We start from the raw sequence: 27,460 nt of genomic DNA, 5'->3' as shown, positions 1-27,460 counted from the left end.
TATCCAGTAACTGCTATAGAATAGGAAAAGAAAAACCGTTGTCGACGAGAAAATAAATAAGATTTAAATTTTTTATGTTTAAACCAATTATAAAATAAGATAAAAATAATTCATCAGATATTATCATTGTGGTTATAGAAAAATTGTTGTTAAAAACATTCCATACACTGCAATAACAAATTTCTTGAAAGAATGTTTATAATTATAACAATACATAATGTACATAATATTATTAGTTGTACATAATTTTAAGTAAGGCGTATTCAGAGACAACATATAAAATGTACATTATTTTAGTATAAATTCAATATAACATAAGTCTTCGATATCAATGGTCAGAGTGTATCTTTTAATTTAAATTTTGGTTATAATGATTATTACATTTTAATGATTTTTTTAAACCCGCGTAGATTCTAAGTTTCAAATATCAAAATAAAGTTACGCATTTATAAAAAAATATTAAAACATATTTTATTTCTTACATTTTTAAGTTTTAAACTATATAACTTTTAAATGCAAATTTATTTTCATTATTAATTTTGATTATTAAGTTTTTATTTAAATAAAAAGATAATTTAACGTAAAAACATAAAAAGAATACATAGCAGTTATTATAATGGGTATAAAATCACGATCATTTTACAAAAACATCAACTGCTATCGTTTTGTCAACCAGAAGCTGACCCAGCAGCTGACAATTCAAGCAGAGGCCGAGAATAGAAAAACTAGCAACAAAAACATCGAAAATATCGATTTAAATGGACTAAGCAATGTGAAAAGATTGGGATAAAGTAAGCTTAAACCTATTCGTAGACACATCAAGAAAAACGATAAAAAGTAAACCTCCCATTAGAACATAAAACTCAAGCAACCTAGTAAACACGTTCACTGATCGGCGTTCGGTAAGGTAGAAAGTATAATATAACAATATTGTATACCACATACATCGTATATACCAGTCAAATATGAAGTAAACTTATTTCTTTCGTCATTCAATTCAAACCTTTTACAGGATCTATAAGAATCGACAGAAGAACATTATTAAAAATGACAAAGATAGTAGTGCGATCTGCAGCGATACCTGCAAGTTTAACCGGATTGGGTAAGTTTCCGATCTATCCTAATAACATTATACATATTTTTCGAACGTAATAAATAAGACGTAATGCTTTGGATAAAGTGTGTTATAAACGTAATTACGAGGTAGTCTGACGTAGTTACGTTGTACCGCCTTCAGCCGTCCTGCAAAGGATCATATTTAAAATAGGGTATTTTCTTTTCGAAAATTATCTCTTTGCTTTATTGAAAAACTATTTTGTCCCAAATTAATACAAGTTTAAAAAAGACTTTGAGTTTAACTAAAAGAAAAACCTTATTTCATTTTTCAGTGGTATTTTTAAATATTTTTTCTATAGCGATAAAATAAGATATATTAAAAATACATTAAAATATATATATGTATAAGCTTGGTAAACATAAATTGAACGTATAATTTCTTAACAAAAGAAATAATGGATTTTTATACAATGTTTATGATGTAGCATTATTCGGTCGGTGTAATTTAGTCTCTTTTATAAATTTATAAACTAAAAAAAAAATTATTATAATATTGTTAGTTTGAAATTTAATAGTTTTAAATTAATTAATTTGTATTGATTCGTTAAATCAATAGTTTGATTATATGAGTAGATTTATAATTTATATTATAATATTATTATTTATAGAATTTTGATTAAGAATATGAATTAAATATTAAACAATAGTATTGTAATATATGCATCAATAAAAACCGTCAAAACTTATATAGTATTATGTTTAAGAGTAAATGTATTATATAATAATATATTTTAATTGTGTAAGCATCAAATGATTATAAAACGTTATTTACCTACATAATTTAAATCAATTTTTTTTGTCTATAATAAAATTGCTATATTTTTTATACATACAAATTGCTATGATCCCCATTTTTCCCTTCTTACTAACTGAAGTTGACTCTTTTTTTAAAAAGATAACTTCCGCCATAATTTTCTGGTGTCCCTGCGTGTCTGTTATCTTTATCAGTATTTTCCGTAGCTATAACAATAAATATTATTGTTTCCTGTTCTGACTTTTTCCCGTCGTTTATTTTGTTACTGCACAAAAATTGTTTAAGTCATTCCAACTTTTTACCTTATAAGAATATTTTATAAAGCTCACAAATTGAAATTATCAAATGAAAAACTATTTATCTATATTATACTCGTAATTTAAGTGTTTTTATTTTATCAACGTTTAAAAGTATTTCAATTGTGAAATATAATCATAAATATGGTTAGTATACAAATAAAAAATTCCTAATATTAGTTTAACCGTCAATATATGGTTCTATGTAACCATAAATACATATATTACCTACAATAATGGTGTTAAGTAGTATTAATTTAGATTATAACATTTCTATACCAAGTAAATAAAAATTATTTCTTGATTTATTTGAAATTTTTTTAATAATTCTTCCATGAAAATTATGATTTTCTTATCACAATTTTGAATGTATTACATGATTGCTTGATTACACGATTTTAAATGTTAACATCCATTATTAATCTTATAATAACTGATCATAAATAAAATAAATAATATCAATAATATCCTATAAATATTACACATTTTATTTTCTTTCAATTAATCATTATATTATTATATTTGTCTGGACACGATAACTGTATAAAAACGAATTTTCAAAAAATTTTATCATCCGATTTAAATAAATTTAATACTTCAAAATGGTTTATATCTACATAAAAACCTTGTGTTTATATGTTTTAATCGTTTCCTAGAAAACAAATGAACCAGCACACAAAAAAATTGACGTAAATAATTATTGATATTGCGATCTCGATGAAGGGGTATCAAAGTATAGTTATCATCGTAGTTACAATCTAGTAAACCATAATAGTTGTTTATTTATATTAGTTTCAATACTACGAATAGTTTTACATCGTTTTTATATAGTTTTTACATCGCAGTACTGTATATTGTTTTACAATTTATTTAGTCGATAGTTGCTAAAAGTATTTCATAGAAATTACACGATTAAAGCGAATTTAACTTTATTTCTAACAGAAATCACATACTAAATTCAAATAACACAAATTCTACTTAAACAGGTAACTGAATATTTATATTAAAGGTTTATTAACCTGTTTATTTATTAACAAAATACAAATTACGTGATTGCAAGATTAAAACATACTATAAACAACAGACATAATCTTATTATCATCTTAAAGTATCATCCTTATACGTTAACTATAACTTAAACAATCGAAAGTTTGTGAACAATTTTGAATTAATCACAATTACATTATACGTCTCTGATGAAATTACGTTTTTTTAATCAGGTGTATGGTGAATAATAATTATCGAGTCAGCGTAATATTATCGATTTGTTAATCATTTGCTATTTAAATAATATTATTATATTTGCTATTATTACAGCATTACCAAATCTCGGGTTAGATATGAATTTTTATTGAAGTGTAAGTAATTATACTCATTAATTATTGAATTTTGACTTAAGTAATTTTGCTTTAAGTAATTTTTGTTAAACTATTTAAAAAATGGCAATACAAATCGTAAGATATATCAAATACTCATATACTATTATCATATAAAGTGTGTATGTGAATTTAATGATTTATTTTTTTTTTGTAAAAATTAATTTATAGTATATTTTTGTATAATGTTTTTATCATTTTGTAAGTAATGTTTAAATAAAAAGAAGCTATATTTCGATTGTTGTCTTTACCTATATAGTATTCATATATGAGTGAAAAGACAAAGGCGCATACGATTCATCTTGTAGTTATGACGACCCACATTGTTTAAGTAATGCTCGGTGTGTTATCTAAAGTTTTTTTTAGTGAAAATCATAAAAGTTTTTTAAAGTCGTATTAACGATGACAAATAAACTTCTGCACGAATTTATATTATAGCTTTCGTCATCGAAGCTGCTACGAAAGGAACTTTAAGAAAACAAGGTAAACAGAAAAATATAGAGTAATTTTATTTCGAATAAGTTAAACAAAAGAGAAATTTATTACACCGACTTTCTCATCACACGTTTGAATCTTAATTGGAATTTTATTTGATTTTGTTCAACGAGTAAGAAAAATAACGTTCATTAGAGTTTAATATTTGAAAAGTTCTGATTGTGGTTGATTCATCTCCGTAACGTCATGCATTGTTAAAATTACGATCAGTGGCATTGAAGAAAATTGATAAAAAATATTTTTTTAATATATTATAAGAAAATGACAATGTAGGACGTGATTAATTAATACAACACTATTGTTCGTGGTTTCGTTAAATACAATAGAACCTCAATAACTGATCTTCTATAAATCGAATTTTCAATAACTCAAAGGAACGTATTGGCCCTGCATTTCAATATGCTATATGTGTAATATATTTTCACGATTATTCGAATTTCTCGATAAGTCAAAGTAATTTGAGTTGAATTTTGGCTTATTTCTCTAATTGTTTGACACACATTACCGAAAATTGCTGAAATATTAGAATACATGTATGTATAAATAGTGTATGTTCAAAAATGATGATACTAAATAATAAAGAAATAAGAATCAGTTATTGTTGACGATGTGCTTTTTCCTTTAACTACTGTTGCCCAGTCAACAGATATTATTATATTATTATTATTAGATAATTTACAGGTAGTACGTAAATATATTCGTGAACAAGCAGAAATTTCAGACGAGATATTTTCCAAGCTCAATATAAGTGAAAATTTTGAAGATACGTCCCTCCTATTATACAATAAAAAAACAATCAATCATGAAATTTCTTCCAAAAATAGTTCTACTTAATTCATTATTTTTCTTATTATTTACTTATTTATTTTATTATTTAATACTTTTTAAAAATTGTAATACTTACAAATATTATACACGTTTATGTTGTATAATAAAATATTTTTGATAACTTGATTTTTTTTTTATTGACCGAATCCATTTATCGAGGATTCATTGTATATTATAACAACACAATAATTGTGCTATTATAATATAAAATAAATTATACAATGAATACAATTATTGGTGAACATTATTATACTCCAAAAATTATAAACATTTAAAATAATTTTGAGTGTGTAAAAATGATAGAAAAGTAAAGAAATATTAAATATTGGTATGAAAATATATATATAAAAAAAAATAGATTCTAATAAAGGCAAGAGTAATAAATTAAAACAAAAAATAAAACTATTTAGGTACTCTGTCTTAAGAATAAATGTTATATTTTCACTGTAAAATTGTTTTTAGAAATCTATTCCTACTCGAATATTAATTTACGTCCTAAACTATTTCTGACCATGCACTCCTATTAAAATTGATTTATAATTCGTTAAACCTCAAAAAACGACATAAGTGTATTAAATAAAATCTATTGTTATAAAACATCCGTGTAGCATCAACCTGAAACTTAATTCAAGATAATTATAACTTCGTATCTATCAATTACACGTTTTATAATTCTACTCTACGGTTAATTTTGGCCAAATACTTCGTACTAAATATTACAATAAAAGTCTCGAATGCTATCAAAAACAGAAAATATTTTAACTTATAAATACAGTTTAACGTTGCATATTTATTTGTTAAAAATAAATCGTGGAATTTATAGTGTACCTATCCGTTTTACTATGGACAAAGTGGATATTGATTTCTCTATTCATATAATTTACCATACTCAGAATTATATCCATTATTAATATATTTTGTAAAATTAATTAACAACCGCAGGCTAAATCAAAAGTTTGTAAATTGTTTACAGAATGCAATTTAATTTTATGTGTATATTTTACTCACTTAACTAATAAATTTGAGAAAACTCAGGAACATAGTTTTAAGTTAGCACATTTTTACAAACTTTATGAACATGATTCACAAAACCTTAAAATTATTTATACTTTTGAATTGATTTCAGCATTTCATTTTTTAATTTCAACAAAAGTTTATGTAATTTATATGAAATAGAAATATATCATAATTAATAACGATAAATGAGAAGTTACTAATTATTTTAGTTAGGACGCAGTTTATAATATAATTAATTAGTATTCTGTAATAATATTAAGTTGCATTTTACTACTGATATGGATAATTGTTTTATGATTGAATATTTCAATATTTTATGGAAGAATAGATTCAATAATGGGATTTAAATAAAAGTAGTTCTAAGCAAGATAATGAAATATAAAAGTCATTATGTGATTATATTTAATGAAATAAGATAAAAATATTAAAATATACAGTTTTATTTAAATAAAAATATATATTTTAATATACGTAGAGGTGCTTGAAAGTTTCAATTTTATCAATAATTAATTTAGGTGATATAATTAGATACTGAAGTTCTTGAAATGCATATAGTATTAGTGTAAAAATTATACGAACACAAACAATTTTAGACTGCCATATCTATAATTTATTCATTTATTCGTATATTAATTTGTTTGTTTATAAAGAATTTCCGTTTTTTTTTTTCATTAAATTTATTATGTATAGAATTTTAAGTAGCACCATGAAAATAAAAATTATTCAGAAGCCAAAAATAAATTTTATTTAACAACACAAAAATATTTGTGTTATTGTTTTTTGTAATGCAACGTATTTGATCTACTAACTTCTTAAAAAACGTAATAAAAGTTTCAAGAGCAATAAAATTCTGAATTTAAATCAGTTTGTTAACATAAATAATGTGCTTTTATTTTTGTTAACGATCTATAAGAAAATAAAAAAAAAAGTATTGAATCACAGTTGAACTTATTAGAAAAGTATGAGTATTTTATTTAAATGTACCTATATGTGAATTATGATGACCTTATTGTTGTAAACATTCTAACAAATTACAAATATTCGACTTTAAGTTATAGAATACTGTATGACATACATGTGATTTAATTTTGCTGAAATGTATATTTTTATTTTTAAAATTTGTTAGTTTACTATAAAATTTAATCAATTAATTTTGTAAAATATAAATTGTTTATATGAAAAATAGATTTTCGTAAAAAAAAATAATAAATAAAAAATATGATTATTATTTCTGAAAATAATATATTTTGATATTAAATACGTATTTTTCAAAAATATCTTATTGTATTGTGGTTCAAAAATAAACCATCATAGAACAGTTGAATTTTGAATATTATTAAATCGCGTAAGAATATGATGCAAAGTTTTACTCAAACATAGATTTTTTTTATTAAAAAAGGTGGCATCACTACCATTTTCTATAATAGGAATCAAACGTTCATTCTCAACACTAAAGTGTTTAAAACATAGTTTTGTAATAAAACTGGAAATGAGCGCTTAACGGGTCTTTTCTATCGGTACATTGGGAAGTATTTATCTCTAAAGATGAAGTATTGGATATAATGGATCAAAAAATTAGAACAATATTTATATACATATAGCAGAATATAGAAATTAGTTAAAAATATTAAATAATTATAGATTGTATTATAAAATATTTATCAGTTAAGAAAAAAAAAAAGGTTTTATGTGACAATCGTGTTTGAAAATTGTACTAAAATTTATTTTGACTCTCTCTCCAAAATAAAACCCTGGCTACGTGCCTGGTAATGTTTATTGTCACGTAAGAAAAACTTGTTTAACGACAAGGAGAAGAAAAGGGGATATTGTGAAGTTTGCTTTTAATTTTTTTAAGACAAAAAAAAAACAAATAAAAAATACTTATAGTGTAAATAAACAGTGAGAACGGATTTTCTTATTGTGTGTTATTTACAGCTATTTGGTTCATTATTCACAAACTGCTAAAAAGATAATATTAGTAGTTTTAAGTAATCGAGTTTCATTGTAAAGTTGTAACATTAAACAGTATATGTACGCTGATAACAATCAAATTATACTTAATTGATTTTCCTGAACAACATATAAGTTTTATACATTTATATAATTTTACAGTAATTTGTAAATGAATATTTATTGAAACTAAAAAGTACATTTCATTATACGAATAGCAACATTAACAAATTACTTATTCTAATTATAAATATCAAACTACAGACATCCAACCATTGAAAAATAATTTGTCTATCGTTTTAATTTTAATTTAAAATATCAAATTTCGGATATTTCAAAAATATTTTCAATGCTTCATAAGGATAATTGAAAATATATGATTTAAAGTCTACAATTTTTTTTATAAGTTAGGTAAAAAAAATCAACAACAATTAAATCTTACGAAAAAAATATAGAATTAGTTAAAAAATTATTAAAATTATTATTAAAATTAACTAAAAAATATTTTAAGTTCTTATGTATTATAAATTCTGGTTCTATATTCCAATTTCATTTGCGTAAATATTTTGATGAGTATTTAATATTGAAAATACTTATAAAATAAGTATAAAATTTAATTGTAGAATAAGTAAATTTTATATTCTAGTTGAAATTCAAAAAATAAAATGATAAAATTTGTTGAAAAATGAAAAAAATAATTCAAAATGATAATGTTTAAAATTGTTTTTACTAAACTATAGTATTGTTACACGAAAAAAAAAGGGTTATAATATATGATTATAACTCTAGAATAACCCTTCCCCTGTGACTAATCAAAAAAATAATAAAAGGTAACCTATACCCAAGTGTGAAAAACGTCTACTTGCAATAAAATTAAAAAATAAAAACGGTTTTTACACCTGTTATGTTTTTATAATAGCAAATTGTAATGTTCAAATTAAATTATTATATTTTAAACAATTTTATAAAAACAGAAGTGGAAATATTTAATGCATTTGTAAAAAATCCAAATTATAATTTTTACGTATCTTTTATATAATCATTGTACTTGTTTATATATCCCTATGGAATAGTGCATACGGATTTAATTTAGATAATTCTTAAATACAATAATTTAATAGTTATACAGAACTATAAATCAAAATTATGTAGGTACAATAATTATATATTAAAATAAGATAAAATTAGAATAGTTCATGTATAAAAAAAAATATCAATGTTTTTAAATAAAATTGAATTTGAAATTTTAATTAAGGTCCTTTATTCACAAAAATGTAAACTAATTGAAAAAAAATATTTAAATATCTGCATGTTGATACAATTTGAAATCACGATTAAAGTACTCAAATATCGGTGTACATATATTCGAATTCAATAACCGTATCTTTAAACAAAAAAATATAATTACGTAGGTATTTATGAACATAAAATTTATGTGAATTAATTCAATATGATTTTGATGTAGACAATTTTGTTATATATAATTTATTTATAATGTAAATCGTTTATATTTCAAATAAATGGTTTTTATAATATCAAATTGAAATAAATTAAATATTTCATTAAACTCACTCAACACATCACGTATAATAAGCATGTTCATATATCATAATGACAATAATATTATACTGATACACTAATGTTCAGGTAGGAAACCTATATAATTGTATTAAATCAATAGATAAATAAATATAAAAATGTCTTAAATATAAATCTAAAACCATAGGGAACGACTTAACAAAAACATAACTGTATACATAATATTTATATTGGACTTAACCACGGAGATTTTATTTATAAATCTTTATTTTCATCTTATTTTTTTCCCCTTTTATTCTCTTTTTCCGTGCCGACAGTCCCCTTAAACAAAACAAGTCCAGTGGTATTTTTGGTTAAAGCTCATAATCCAAGCACATCGTCTTACCTAACATTTCAACTGTTCGCAGATCGTTTGTGCGAGTCGGTGCAACGGGCGAGGCAAAGATATATAATAGTTGCCGCTGGCGATGACGCATAAATCTCTTAGAATTTACCTTTAAAGTCTCCCGGGTACTGATAAGTAGTAATAAATTGGTAGAGGTGGTAAAAGAGGACGAATAAGAAAAAAAGAAAAGCTAGCAAGAAGAAAAATATATCGTGCGTCCAATATACCTGTGTGTGAAAAATAAATAAATAAGCGAATACATATATATATATATATAAAATGGAAATTTGTTTATCAGTTCAAAAACTCAGTTAAAAATGTATTTGATACATAAACAAACAAAACTCGTACGCACAAATAATAACGTCCGCGGTGACATCAATGCATTCTCTATAAACGAACGCAAAGGCTGTCAGCAAGAAAAACGCAGCAGCAGCGAAGGCGTATCTTAAACGGTGATGGTCTTAGCGGAATGAGTAGTAAGTTGAAATTAAAAACCTAAGGCAGCTCAATGACTTGACAAACCACTTAAATTGGTCGTCTGGTTGAATTAAAGAGTTTAAGACCTTAGTGCCACAAGCCCTCTGGCAAGTTACCCTCGTCTCCCTAATAACCACTGCGATGGCCATGCCTTTCTTTCTATCGTCGACTACGAATTGGAGCTGATCTACAGTTCATGTTGTAACTACGCGCATACGTATACACATGCGTGCACACCTCCAACCCTTATCCAAGCACCCCCACTTGCATTGCATCCCCACCGACCACCGCGCAATCTCTTCCACGGCGACCATTTGACGACCGTGTCGGCGGCGGCTACGGCGAAAGCTATAGCAAAAGTTTTAATTGAAAACACTTTGGATATTTTTGCACATAAGCCAACAACGAAAATATCGCATATATATTACAAAATGCCTAACCTAACCTGCTCTCGCTGATGACGATGGCAGTCCCATTAAAAGTAAGCACGCACGTGTCTTTTCGAGATTATTATTATAACAATGCGCGATCGCGTCGACGGGAATTGTGGGAAATGACGTAAGATGGTTTTTGTGCCACCCTAGAATCCAATCATCTACGCCATCATTGCTACCACTCCATCACGTTGTAGCCCAAAATAGATCGGATAAAAGATCAGGACCAAGTGACTCAATACCTGTAGCAGATTTGATAGAGACGACAATGATGACGATGTTGACCACGCCACTACGCGATATAAGCTTCTAACGCACCGTGATCTGACCGAACGAATAATTACAACAATAATATATTTACATATTATAGGATGGATCAGAAATTGTATTCATATACCAGCTTTGTATAAATTTAATTTTGTACCGGTCATGTTCTTCGTTAGTGAATCGTTCTGGACGAACCATTGTCACCGCACGCATAATAAACCTATTGTTTATCGCCCCGGCTTGCTCTTTTGCTTGCTATACATACTCATCCTATACTACTACTCGCCAACAATATTATACAGATGAACTCGAATTCAGTCGTGTTTTAAGACGCCGCGGAAACACTAACGTTCGCGTCTTAAATAAACGGGGTGATGACAAATGTTAAATTATTCTCGGGTTTACGAAGCAGCGTACGAATCGTTTAATTTTTTCCTCGACGATCACTTAAAATAACAATAATATTACATTGTTCGCGAAATCGGACGCTGTTAAAGTAACGCAATTGTTCGAGAGCGCGCCGAATGCACTGAAATATTGTCATTTTCAAAGTAAATATAATAATAAAAGTTAGAATTTATTTTTAAGTAACGTTTAAACGTCTACGTTTATGACGGCACTGAGATAATAATCATATTATAATAATGACATACCAAATAATCAGGCTTCCTGCGAAATTTTATGGTATCTGCCACTTGTTTGCTTAGTATATTCTATCCTATCCCTATCTGTCGTGCCTGCAGATGTCTAAAATGAAAATGATTGAATGAATCAACAAAACCGGGAAATATCATGGCAATAAATTAATACCTGGGTCACGTATATTATATTTTACCACACTGTCACCAAAAGAGGTCGAGATCTTGTTAGTGGAAGGAAACAGATAATAATATAGGGTCAACATAACCACATATAAAAATGGTCCATGTATTTTTCTTTCACGCGAAAGGCATCGCATATTATTTATATGCTTGCTTAATGCCCATATGATAAGCTTAAATAGCCCATCCGTTTGTTTGATACACATGAAAAATTTTCTTTATGAGTATAATATTACTCTATGAGATTTGGTATAAATATAAAGAACTTCATTTCTTCTTGAAATTTATGAAAAAGGTTTTTAGTCGAATCACGGTTTAAACGAAAACAATACAAATGATAACATCAATAAAATTGAATTTATTACTCACTGTTATTTGGTATTTTTTATTGAAATATAAATTTTATATTGTATAATCAATTTAGTAGTTTTTATTTTTATTCGATATTACTGGATAAGCTTTCAATATAAAATATCCTCAATGTCAATATATAAACAGCAACAGCCGTAACTATAGCTTTTTTTTCGCATAAAAGAAAATCAATGTACCAAAGGATGATAAAATAACTCTCGCTGATGTATAATGTCATACTGAAATAAAACAATAGGATATCATTGGACACCTCTTTAGCCTCAACTATCATCAAGCAATGGTTTCAACAAGATTTTTATGCTGTGCTTTTATTGGTTTTGACGTATAAACTTCATTAATTATATCTATAGGTGTTTGATGAATGTAAATCAGATATAAACATTAATTATTGTTTTAATTGGAAATTTGTAAAAGAAAAAAATATTATTATTATTTTTGCCATAAAAAATGAACAATACAGTAGTTTGCATAATATTAATTATTTAAAGATACTTGAAATACTAATTATAATATTTAAACTTGTAATTTTGAAATTATTCATTCTCTAGATATAGATGAAATAACAAGTGTAAACAATAAAAGTACGCATAGATAACAATTATACTTATGAAATATGTATGTATCATTAGATGAATACTCAAATATTAAATGTTGAAAATATAGTTACTGCATATAGTACTATCCTATATCCAACATGAACGAATTTCGAATGAAAATACCGATCTACAAAAATAAATGAGTCATACTCCTTCTTTATATATATATTTATCATAATTATTCACGAACAAATACAGTTCATTTGATCTACATAGTACGAATTTTTTGTTTTAGATTTGTTTCATTTCTCTTGAAAAAATAAAATAAAAGTTTAAAAGTAAACACTACGGCTATACAGTGATATATAGTAAACATCCTAGTAATTTATCAGGATTTACCTCTCATCTCATCGGTCTTAACAATGGCGTTCTGGGACCAAAGACAAATATGCGGTCAAGGAGACACGGTTTTTCCTTTTCCAGTAAAACGCTGAAATCGCAGACAATGACTAATCTAAATACAGATAACATCAACGGATGAGCATATATTTTTATTTACCCATACATCTCACATTACTTTGGCTAGTTCGTTTTAATGAGAACTTTTTAAAGTGTAATTATCATTTAGTATGGAAATTTGTATCTCTATAAACGTTTCTTTGAAAAAATGCATGAATCACAAAATTAAACGTTTATAGGTACATATCCGAGAAATACGTGAAAAATAAATTTTGATAAGTTAATAATTGTGAGAATAATTGTTGAGAAATGTGTAAAATTCAGTGATTTTTAAAACCTTTTCTCACAATTTTATTTAAACATTTATTGGACCTAGTTTTCTGCATGTTCGATTTAAAATATATTTTATATGATCACCTATCATATTCTGAGATCAAATAAACAATATAAAAACCTATAAAGTGTAAAATTACTTTCGGTTAATAGCTCGTATTATTTTTACAACGTTGAGCAACTTTTTTAAATGTATTTGAATTTTTTTAATGCAAAATTGCAAAGAAATGATTTGATTATGGTTGTAAATATTTACTTTGATTATACAAATCTAAAATAAATGATAGTTGATTACTATGAACATGGAAAACTATTAACAAAGAAGTCCAACTGAAATTACAGCAAAAAAATTGTTAATTTTAAAATTATTAGCTGTAGGTACAGTTTCGATAAGATTTTTAAATGACAAGTTAATTTGAAGTTAAATTTAAGTTCATAGTAGTTATGTTATGTATCATGGATAGAAAACTGGTGACAAACATTATTTTTTTTCTGGTCCGTACAACATTACCGTACATATCCGTACCACACTATAAATAACGTTATGCGTAAAATGTAGATGGGTTTTAACCTAATTCTTTTTTAAATTGAAATAATAGTATATCAATAATAAAAAATCTCTCTGGTGATATCAAATAATTCATCTACTATATATATAAATACGTGAAATAAAATGCTTAGTTAAATTAAAGACATGTAACGATGGATCTAAAACTGATTGAATTAAAAATAATTGCAATTGTTGTAACTGTATTATATATTATTTAAATACTAAAAATTAAATTTCTTTTTAAAACATGAATTTAAAAAACTAAATATTTTTCTCGATTGAAAAATATTTTCATCAAAATTATTATGTACTTTATTTTATGTAAAGCTGAATCAATTATATATCGCAAATATTGCCCAACGCGAATAAATTACTATATTACACTCGGGTTAAAAAGCAAAATAATATTCAATATTATCGTACGTTCATAATAACCATGTATTGTAACTTGAACTATAGATCAATTTTTATTTGCGTAGTCACAGTATAAATATGTCTATATGACATGTGTGTTTAATTCGTTGTGTACGGATATTTCCACAACAATAAATAATACACGGCTCCCCCAGTAAAATATTTTGTTTGCACGGCGACTAATACAAGCAATATTGATGCATGCGTGCATGTGCGTTCAGAAAAACAAAAGGTTTGCAGAACGAAATTGTTCAGATTTTATAATAATAATAAATAATTATCATTACTAACCGTTGAAACCATTGATTTCAGAATTTTAGAACATACCGATACGCTATTGTTTTATTAAAATTAATAGCGTCTTCATCGATGCAGTCACTAGACGTCACTGTAATCGTTTTCATTGTATTATTAATAAAAACAGGTTTTACACAATAATATACAATATAGAATAATAAACTTGTTTGTATCGTTCAATTCCAGGTATTTCTATCAACGGTTGAATGCAAGCGACGTCTAGTAACAGACTTCCGGTGATACCCGGTTGAGCACGGTCGTTACCGGCCGACCATTTTGACGACCCGATTGAGCACGGTAAAAAAAAATAAATATCGTGTACAACGTTGTCGGATTGAAAACTATTAGGCTGGCAACACACCAGCGTTATTTTATCGCGCCGTAATTTTACTGCGCGTTTTGTTAAAGTACAATGAAATGAATAGAGCACAACACACGAAAAAAAATATATGTAATTAAAATCCAATAAAAGATTTTATAGATTAACTATAAATAATTATATTCAAATGTATTTTATTTTGTAATAATGATATGGACGCACCGAGCTCTATACACCAACAATATAAAAAATGCGAAAAAAAAGGTGTCTTATCGTTTTTCTATTGGAGAGTTATTTCTTTTCGGAAACCTGAGCCGTAAAATTTTAAATTATGAAATAATCGTTACAAATCTAAAATAAAATTACATAATAATTATAAAAAAATCTTGCATGCACATTAATACGGTGCACCGAATAATATTCTACGGTACAAAGCGGCAATGTCGCACCCATTTTTGTGCTCAATCGTGTGGTTTTTGGGTTATTTTTTGGTTCCTATTGTTTGATTGCAACCGTGCTTAATCGGGTTCCAGTCCAGAATTCATGTGGGCTCTAATAATTTTAACAATGAAATTATGGCATATCTGTATACAGAGTGTTTGGGGGATGAAAATAAAAATTTTATTACTAGTTAGATATAAGCGTGTCCTCCTAATACAAAATACAATTGAAAAAATTAAAATTAAAAAATTTCAATATTAACTGTTGATACAAAAATCGATAAGACACGGTGTGACACCCTGTAATATTATTTTAAAATGAGTGTTGGAACATTGTACATTCACTAAAAGTGTATATGATAAATTAATCATGCATTTTGTTTTTCATTATCTTCTTGGTAAGTCAAGCTTGCGCAACATATTAATATTGTCTGAATAAATATATGTACAATTTTTTCGGTTTTCAAAACGTTCCTGATCCTTAAAACTGTGGGTATATCATCACTTTCATTATTTAACCCCACGTGGAGCGCTATCGCTAACACACGATGTACATTGGACGGGTGCGATTTATCCTTTTTTCGGAACCTTTTTTGTTATCTATGATCAGCCCCCTGCTGACTGATAAAAATTGGTTTGCGATATGATGTACATTTTGCCTTATAACTCTTGACGACGATACGCTCGTAAATATTATTATTTGCATATATATATTTATAAATATACACATTTGCAATAAGATTTCTATACATGCATGCATAAATATTCGGTTTTCAAGTAAATTGATATAATATATCACACTTACCCGAGATTTCGGTCGAAAAGATCCGCCGGAAGAATATCCTTCATTAGATCCATGCAACCCCGAGCTGGGAAACTGAAAATGGAGTAATTTTGAGTATATTATAGTAATTATTTAAACTATAGTTATTAAAGTATTGTGTAAAATTAAGATTTAGGTGTTTGTATATATTTTCGATGCAAGTAAAAATAAAAATAAATATTTATATTACTTGGAAGACGAGATGACACGAATATGATAAAAAAATATAAGGAATATGATAGAAATGTATGTAAAAAATAAATTCACAAATGCTCACATATATACGTGTATATGTATACGTATTTCCATATAATATATTTAATAACATATGCGAATGCATATGAATGATATTTTGAAATATTTTTCGGAATACGGAGAAAAAAGAAAATAGGACATCGATTTCTTCCCCTCTCCCCGTACACTTCTCTTTTACCGAAGCTTACCTTCTGTGACCCTACCTCTCGGGTAGAGATGCCCATTTTGTCATGATGTCTGATTTGTACTGGGTAGATGATCTGATAATAATTGGCTCCGATGTTCCGCACCAGCTCTTGGTTCTGTCGATAATCCCGTAGGAGTCTTTCCACTTCCCCTGCACACAGAACAAAAATAAATAAATGAAAATAATAAAAACAGCTGGTAAAATGGAGTATTTCATTCCACAAAATAACTGCGAGAGATAAAAATTGTATCGATTGCTACGACTGAAGAATAAAATTGGTATAAACAGTTAATAGAATCTGACAGATGCACGTATATTTTCTGTAATTTTTTTATTCGATGGACATACATGTCTTATGCATTTCTCCGGTTCACATAATAAAACATTCAATGTTTTCTAGAAAATCAATATTTATTTTATACTTCGTCTAATAACTTTTTTTATTAATATTTAGCTTATCATTATAAAGTCAAATAGTTGTTTTGATAACTTGCATAGGACTTGTGTAACTTAAATATAAAAATTGGATGTTAAGTTACAATTTAAAATAACATTATATTCTAGCAATCCATATAAATTATACTTTATATTTTATTTTTCAATGATTTCTGAATTTTGCAGCTATTGATTTGAATCAAACATTTTAGTTAGTGAGTGTAATCTTACACATTAGTTGATCATCGATGAATAAACTGTATACAATTTATTTTCTCGCTGTCGAAATGATATCTGGACGTGAAAACCTGGACACCTGTTATCTATATTTTTCTTAATGAACCATAAAAATCATCATTGCATAAAACTCTTTTTTATAAATATATATAATCCGTAAGCTAAAAAGTAAGTTTATGTAATCCTCAGAAGTAAAACTTTGGTCTAGAAACAAAAATGGTATTTAACTTTTATAGAATACATTTTATAGTAAACAAAGTTGCTAAATTTGGCTGTTATGTATATTCGTAGTAACTTATCAAATTATATTAAGTTATGATAAATACAAAATAATTAAAATCTATACCTAGTCAGATACTCCTTAGTTTGTGTGGGAAATAACGATTATAATAATAACATTAATATTACTAAATAATAAGCGTAAAAGTTATTCAAGATAACAATTAATTTAGTATTGAATACCGATTAAATTTGATAAATGACTAATAATCATAATATCACAAACATCTTTATCGAGAAGTAATTCATACTAAATGTAAGATATTGGTAGTCTCGCAGGAGCTATAATTCCGTTTCAAAGTAATAGTTAAATTTTATAATATTCTCGAAAAGTTAGGTTATTTCACGTATATAATTAAATTTCAATTTTAATTTTCATGAACACATTATAATTATACATACCGATAGAAGAAATAGTAAATTATTATATTTAAGTAAAATAAAGGAGTTTAAGAAATTATAACGTGTACAGCGTTATATCAGACAGAGGGTCCATAAGGTCCAGACCCTTACCCCCGTCCTAAAATATCTTCAATATTTTAAAAATCATTTATACTTGGACTACAATTTACGTTTTGGTTACTGAATAATACTGTCCCAATTAGAATATATCGTATAATATCAGGTACTTAATATATTGTATTGGCAAATACAATTTTATTGAACTAGAAAAAAGAAAAAAAAACACTATGATATTTCATATAAAAATATTATAAATAATAGTAATAATAGTAATAATAATTGTCTTGTCTTTTGGAATGGTGTCATTTTAAGATTATAAATTCTATTTTCGCTTAATAATTTGAAGACAAATTGAATTGTGGTAGGTACAGGCAAGAATAATTGAGGTTGTATTTTGTGTACCAAAAATAATATTTCTGTGAAAGAAGATGGATATTTTTTTTCAAAAAACACGAAAAAAAATGATGAAGAAACGCAAAGAGCATCGATTAGTAAAGAAGATATTATAATGTATAACCTAGTAAATCTCGAATACAATAACTATACTCTTTGTATCGACTCCGATCGTGAGATGGAAAAGTCAACCAGGGATCGATAACGAAAAAACCCTGATTATCACTCTACGATATGTCTATAAAAATATCAGTTTTAAGCTGATTTACATCTTTTAAAAATCCCACGAATACAAATGCATTACACACAGCTTTTTCTTAAGAGTAAAATTTAAAATTTGAGTCACATTATTTTTTTTTACATTTTGCCTTAATTTTTATAAATTTTCATATACATCGAATTAGTTTCGTAATTTTCAATAAAAATCTATAAAAAAACTATTTCATCTTATAAAAAAATGTAAAGAATCTTTTCTAGAACTTATGTCATGCATTCTTACAAGTTATTATAATTTATTTAATTTTTTTCATCAACTATAACGACGATAAATTATATTTTCTGTTAGTTAAAAATCAATCACATTAGCTCCAAACGAATTCTATATATTTTATAATATAATATCTAAAATAACATAGGTACTATAATTAGTAGTGTGTATTGGTTTCCATCACCAATTATCGTCTAGCTTTGGCAATGAAGTATGACTAAAATAGATTTAATGTAAAGTGAATATTATATAGGTTAAGTTTCAAAATAGTGAATATCCTATTATTTTTGGCGTGATTTACAGTCGTGTTAATAATTTACGGGAAATTCATAAATGAAGATATAATTTTGTTTTATAAAATATTCTGTGTAACATAAAATGTAAAAATCCTTTTCTAATCAAAAAATTGCAATTTCCGCTATGTTTCAATTCTAAATTAAACCAAAAGATTTTTTTTAAGAAAAAAAAAAGCTCTTAGTTTGAAATTTTAAGTTTTTATCATGTATAATTGTATCAATTATTCTCAATTACTGAAAAAAACCAATGTAAAAGATTAGTGAACGAATGTTATTGAAATAATCTAACTTTTACTCTTTATTTCCATTAAAAATACTTTCGGACTTTTATTATGAAGAATAAATCTGAAAATAAACGTCTAAGTGTTGTGTAATAAAATGAAAACCCATTATTTATAAAATCATGTCGATAAAAAAAAAACATTTCGATCAAATTGTCCTTATTGTGTATACCTACGCCACGTTCTACTTCTGTTAATATAGTAGGTCTGATAGATAATTGATGCTAGATAAGTCATAAATGTTCAAGATGACTGTATTATGTAAAATTCTATCGTTATCGTAAGAATGAAGATGACAATATGGACAGTATGGAAATATACAATATCCAGGTATCGGTAAATTAATAAATGATTAAAATGTACTGCCTGAATTATCAGGACAAATTAATTTTATAATATTGTTATGTATATTATGCCCTCTATCTACAACTATTTTATACTAATCTAAGTAAAAATAATTTCGTGAAGTTCTGTTTAAAAACATATCATACAAGTATCTTTTAAAACAATACTCCTAACTTCGATTTTTACTTTTAACGTAATATGCTTCAAAAGCTATAAAATATATATTAATAATACTTAATTCTAGAATATAATCTTCAAATTATAATGACTTAATTTATGTTTATTATTACATGTTATACATATATTGCTACTTGGAATATAATTAGTCTTGGACCTAATTAAAGACTATATAATTAAATAGTATACGCTATTTGTACGTACTTGTAATTATTCTTCTAGAATTTGATATATAAAATTATTAAATGTACGAATATGTAATCATTAGGAACTTGATAATATATTTATTTGTTAAACATGAATACTTTATGAATTTAACAACAAAATTATATGATTTCTATGATAAGTAATTATTAAACTACATCGCTAACCTCAGCTTAGGGTGAACAAAAAATTATTATTTTTTACAAAACACGATTTTGATATTGAATTTAAAAAGTATTAAAAAATCAGGGTTCAGTGAAAAACATTTATTTTTTTATTCGTTTGATGTGACTGAGTTCAAAAATAATATTAAATATATAAAAATTATAAAAATGTTCACATTAAACATTTTCAAAACATAATAAATGTCCTTTATGCATGCTACATTACACTTCTGAACTTTTTTTATTTATTGTAAAAAAATGTAATTTGTAAAAAAATATAAATAAATTGTATACATGATTCGTAACGTTAATATTTTTCTTCACTATGGTTTATCTCAATAATAAAAAACGTTTTTATTTATAAGTAAATTAATAAATAATAATAATGACACAATATATATTATAACAAATAATAATAATAAATAATGAATAATAATAAATTATTATAAAATGTACAAATAAATAATTTTAAATCAAAATTATAGGTCACTATAAGTTATTTAAATTTTTAACTATTAAGATAGTAACGATAGTAAGTTTTTTTAATTTTATTAAACTTAAATACAATATAAAATGGTATCTAATTTGATATATTTACAAACCACATGATTTGTTGTTAACTAAACATCCTACTGACTCAAAATATCCTTGATGACATTTATTGCATTTTGGTTTAACTAATAAATTGTTAGAATACATTATAATGCTCAGTTTATTCATTATGTGAAGAAATTACCAATAAATTAGATAAGGTTTTATTAATAATATGTATAATTTTATGTATTTATCATGTTTTATGTTTTATGGTAAGTGGTTTAAAATTAGTCATAATATATTATTCTCCAAAAAGTTATGAAAAGGGTTTAAACTTAGATATGAAATTAGTTTTATTGGTTAGGTACTGATATAAATTATGACTTAGAAACTGAATATTCTATTATAAAACTAAAAAATAATAAAAACTGTACAGCAAAAAAAAAAAAAAAATAATAAAAATAAATAAATCACTGAAAACATTATATTTTATAAGATTTATAAAAGTAGGTAATAAAAGTTAAAATACTTTCAGAAAAATGTTACACAAATTATATTCTAAAGAAAAATATTAGGTAAATTGATCTAGGCAATGTTTAAATTTAATATTATATACTTATAAGTATACTCATAATAATCTATGAAAAAAATTGTAACTGTATGATAAGATAATTTAGTTCAACATATTTTCTAATAATAATACTTAATATAAAATAAAATTTCAAAAATAATTGATCTTTATGCAAACAAACAACAAATGAAGCATGTATTTTCATTATTATGACAGTAGATTTTTAATCTTTCATCTAAATTTAGAAGTATGAATTGCAATATAATTCGGCTACGACGATTTATTTTTCATTTAACACTAATTCCAATATAATATACTAAAATTTTTCTGTAAATTAAAATTTCTGCTGTCGGTAAATTATTAAGAAAATGTCAATATATATACACTTAAACTTTAAGAAACAAATAATTATAACTAACATTATATTTTAAAATAAACAATATATGTGTTGGTGAAAATATATGGGAGGAGTACGATTCCGTAAAGCCTATTGTTCATTGAAATACAATATGATTCCATATGAAATTGGGTGCAACGATGCCAAATTTATTATTCTACTGTTAAAATATTAAAATTATATATATATACATAAAATAAAATTATTACAATTATTTAAGTCTACACCATAGGTACAAATAGCCAATTGAATTTAAATTTTTTATAGTATTATTATGAAACTTATAATTTTTAAAATGTTGTAGAACTTTATTTATAGGTATTAAATCAAATGGTTCCATTTTTTTGTATTTGTTTCCCAATATTGAATTATATTTGATCATTGATTTAGCTTGTATCTACAGAAGTATAGAAATAACTACATGTGTTGGCGAATGATCACTATGGAATTTTCCATTATTTTATGGAAACTTTCTATTGCATTAGTGGCTTTAAAAAACAATTTTTAAATATTACAATTAATTAAGTAGTAAAATATATTGTCGAATTCATGTTACCTAGGATTAATTGATGGTAGTTTACTTGCCCATATTTCAGGTAGAAATGAACAATCAGGTTCTATGTATGATTTCAGTATGCAATTATAAAATATATATTTTCATTTAGACACGTACTCATTACTTCCAAAAATCTTTCTTCGAATTTTTCGAATGGAAGAAATAGTATACCAAATAATTATTTTAGCCAGATGTCCAATAAATTCGTCTCCATTATTCTTATATGAAATTCGCAAAATACTGTATTTTTTTTATGTACATATTAATAATTATACACAGTTAATAATAATATGAATACGAATTTAAAATAACAATATTTCAATCACCTAACAACAGCAGTTCTCAATCTTTTTCAGCCTCGAAGCCTTTTTTTAAGCAGAAATTTCTCGTAGAGCTCCCAAGAAATATTTAACGTTAATTTTTATCTACTTATGTTCTATCTTCTATGAAGTATAATAAACATGAGTTGTATACATTCGGGAGTCAAAAAAAATTATATTTATGAATAAAGGTGAAACAATAGTGTTAAAAGAACTGGAGAAAATATTATTTATTTTTTAAATCTACAAAACAAATATTATATAACTTATGTAATACTTCAAAATTTGTTTTTATAAGTTCAATTCTAATTAATTTTAACATAACTTTTGTCATTTTAGAGATTATTATCAAAAGAAATACAGAATTGGACGTTCGTTAAATCCTAATATACTGTAATAATTTCACATTATCTGATATATAGCACCCCGGTGACTGTAATAAAACAAATCAGTAATAAAACAATCATGTCTTTTATTATTCAAGTTAAAATTTACCAAAAAAAAAAAAAAAAATTATAAATAAATAACATACAGAACTATATTTTTACTGAGACAAAGTTGCACAATACAATACAATACAATACAATACAATACGGAACTGTCTCCTAAACCTGGCGCAAAAAAAATCATTTTAAACAATAAACGGACGGAATCGTATTCTACTCAATGATAGATTCATGAAAACATTTTTAGATATACGTAGATGTATATATGAATATCGAATATCGAGTTGAATGCAATACCTATAATACTGAATTTGAAATAATTGTATTTATTTAAGTCAAATTTTTGTTTTAATCCGAAATTCTAATGTATACAGTTTTACACCGATATAAATGAAAAACGTTTTATATATTACCCCTATATAACATTATTTGTCATTTATAACTATGATAGTAACTATCATTGATAGTTAATAGTACGAGTCAGTTAAACTGGTAGAAATAATCAATAATGTAACCGTCTATACGCGTATAATTAATATGCATTATTCTACTTGTACAATATTTTAAATCAAATATTACTGTTGGGTACAGTTCGATAATTGAAGAGAATAGTCTCAATTTTTTTAGAATATTCGAGACGGACAGGTACGGTGCCTATTTTTATCTATCATAAGTATTGTCTCGAATATTCTAGAACCGACCTATCGTTCTACCTACCTTCTAATCTGGTGGCGACTGGCTATAAATTCACACCGTCGTCACCAGGTAGACACAGTTAATTTTAATCTGTTGTGCGATTATATTATTACTATCATGTTCGGTTTTTTTGTTGTATATGTTTGTTGTTACCGTGTAAGTAATATTTACTAGTAATTTTTATATACGTTGGTTGTTGCCGCGTTTTGATTATAATAAAGGTTTTATAATTTAATACAGTCAACTTTTTTGTTTGATATTTTATATCCGTCACCAGTTGAAGCGTGGTCACCCCGACCAAGTTTGAATTCAGGACCTCGCTCAACAGTTACTATTAGATAATAACTGCATTTGAAATAAGGACAAAGTACTTTGCTTTTCGGCCAATAAGCGTCAAAGAACAATTTAGTGAATTTGAAGGGATAACGATGTTTATACAATACATTGTTGGCACACAGTAATCTGGTGGAGGGAGAATGGATAGAATTTGAGCTTGGGGAGAAAGCTTCGAGCTCTGATCTAGAAAAGAACTAAAAGAGAAGGTAAAACGTAATCAGAATCAATTGATGGTCGCTTGAATGACTGATAAAATTGCGATTCGATTTAATTTTCTTTCGCAGCAGTCGGGATAGTATTAATAGAAAATTAAGCTGCGTCCGGTCGTATACTTTTGATGTACATAAATGGGATAACATACAAGATAACTATGTTAGTCCCCGAAAAGAAAAAGAAGTGATTTGCATGCATTGTTCCAACCCCACGTATTGAATGTGGGTTTCACGATATAATGTATAAATTCTAAACAATAACGTTATTTATAATATTATTACCCGTCATCTCATGCACAATGGTAACATTACAATACAAGTGATCAAGAGTGTTACTTCTTAAATTGTAAATTTAGTTACTAAGTAATAATAAACTAAACATACTAAATTTTAGTACGTTTAGTTTATTATTATCAGGGCTCGGAATTTCTAGCAAATGCATATTTTCTTGGTTCATCTAAAGTAAGATACAAATATGTTTCTCACTACTCGGATATCATGCACAAAATTTAATTTTGCTATTTTTTTGCATATTTACAGGTTTTATTGCTATTTTGCTAATTTAGGGTTTATAGTGCTATTTTCAGGTATATTTTTACATAATGTAGAAAATAATCACATTTTGTTAATAATAATTGTATTTACTTGGTTATGTTTTTAAAAAATATTTTAATTATTGGAAATCAATAATCCTCATCAAATATTATTTTATGTTTTCATCGACAATTTGATGTATTAATAGTTAGTGACGTCATTGTTATTCCCTTATTATATCATTGCATTAGATTATCAAACATTTTAATAATTTAGGATAATTTCCAAGGTAAATATATAAAATAATTTAATAATAAGTACATTTTTACAAATATATTTAAGTAAAATCACCGAAACCCTCTCATCCAAAACCTATCTTCTCGAACAATCCCGGGCGACCCTGGCCGACGTTTAAAGCGTAGCTGGTGCCGTGACCTACTAGTTGACTAGTCCACCATCCCGTTATGAAGTGCTACTAATGAATAGCTTCTTCTTCAAGCCAACCATGACCAATGCCCTATAATTGTATTACCCCTCCATTGTGCTTATTGTAATTATATTTTTTATACAGATTGTATAAATAAAAAACAAATATGACAAAAAAAAAATATTTAAGTAATTTAAAATTTTTGTTAACAGTTTATAATTCAATCAGCCCAGAATAATGAGCCCAACAATTTAAAAAATTACATTGTTTTCAAGTTAAATGCATATTTTTTGATTTTTCGTGCTATTTATAGCGCATATTTTAGAGTTTTTAAGTGCATATTTAAGAGCTAAAAAGTAACATTTTTAGTGCTACAACTTTCGAGCTCTGATTATTATTCTTATTCTTATTATTATTATTATTATTGTATCACAAATTACATTATGAGGATATAATCTATTATATAAAAATAAGTCCGGTTTTCCTCCCTGACGCTATAACTCCAGAACGCACGAACCGATTTCCACGGTTTTACATTCGTTGGAAAGGTCTTGGGCTCCGTGAGGTTTATAGCAAAGAAAATTCTGGAAAATTCAGGAAAAATTCAACAGAAAATTGGGGAAATCGTTTTTCACATACAGCGCCATCTATTATACATAGCATGTACTTCAAACCAATAGCAACGGTGCGTGATAAAGTGTGTGATAGATAGTCATTATTCTCTGCTCAGTTAATTTCATTTAAGCTCAGTGTAAATTATGTGGATCGTGCATTTGAAGTTAAATTCAACACTCTGTCCATAGTCCAAAATGCCTAGAGAACGACGTGCGAACATCGGCCGCCGCACAAGACATGCAAGCCAGCAACAAGTCTATTCAAGGAACTTAAGAGAAGAAAGAAAAAATATAATAAGAGAAAATGACCGATTGAGACATCGCGTGAGCACACGAAGATCATTGGCATCATACAATCGCTTGGCATTCCAATATGATCCCACTGCGAACTACAGTGATGATGAAAATTTAGATATTGGACGAATGACGACTATATGCCGATATTGCAATGCGGTAAAGTTCAAAAGAGAAACGGTTGGATTGTGCTGCGCAAGTGAAAAGTCGAGTTTTTGGTGACACACGTTGTTATATGTACTCGGTGGAATGGCAGAAGCGTGGACTACCGCATGCTCATATCCTAATTTGGTTGCTGAACAAATTACATTCAAATGAAGTGGATGACATCATATCAGCTGAAATTCCTGATCCAGTCACTGATCCCCGTCTACACGACATTGTGACGACACAGATGGTGCATGGACCGTGCGGTGCATTAAATCCATTATCGCCTTGCATGGCTGATGGAAAATGCACAAAACGATATCCGCGACCGTTAGTTGCTGAAACAGTCACAGGGAACGATGGATATCCAGTTTATCGTCGGCGTTCAAAAGAAGATAACGGTCGAACTATCAAAGTTAAAGTTCAAAATCAAGAGATTGAGATCGGAAATGAATTCATTGTACCATATTGCCCGCTGCTATCACGAATTTTCGAAACACATGCAAACGTTGAGAGTTGTCATTCGGCCAAATCAATCAAATATTTGTGCAAGTACGTCACAAAAGGCAGCGACATGGCTGTGTTTGGTATTGCGTCGGAAAATGTGAATGACGAAATCAGCAACTTCCAAATGGGCAGATACGTCAGTACTAATGAAGCACTGTGGCGATTATTGTCATTTCAAATTCATGAAAGATATCCCACAGTTGTACATTTAGCAGTGCATTTGGAAAATGGCCAAAGAGTTTACTTCACTGAGGCTAATGCGGCACAACGAGCTGAGAGACCACCATCGACAACATTGACTAGCTTCTTTGCAATGTGTGAAGCAGATCCATTCGCAGCGACGCTGATGTACGTTGAAATGCCCAA

At 26.6% G+C, this 27,460-nt stretch overlaps 1 protein-coding gene across 1 annotated transcript in view; it reads right to left on the bottom strand.

Moving 5' to 3' along the window:
• LOC112685051 (disintegrin and metalloproteinase domain-containing protein unc-71) overlaps positions 1 to 27,460 on the bottom strand; it is a 236,039-nt gene that overhangs the window by 49,699 nt on the left and 158,880 nt on the right. Inside the window, 2 exon segments of the mRNA XM_025556814.1 lie at positions 16,284 to 16,355; positions 16,745 to 16,893. Coding sequence (XP_025412599.1) covers positions 16,284 to 16,355; positions 16,745 to 16,893 — 221 coding nt within the window.

Source organism: Sipha flava, unplaced genomic scaffold (genome assembly GCF_003268045.1).
Source record: "Sipha flava isolate LNK unplaced genomic scaffold, YSA_version1 263_pilon_pilon, whole genome shotgun sequence".
NCBI lineage: Eukaryota > Metazoa > Arthropoda > Insecta > Hemiptera > Aphididae > Sipha > Sipha flava.
Note: the sequence above shows the minus strand (reverse complement) of the source record. Positions and strands in the feature narration are given on the sequence as shown.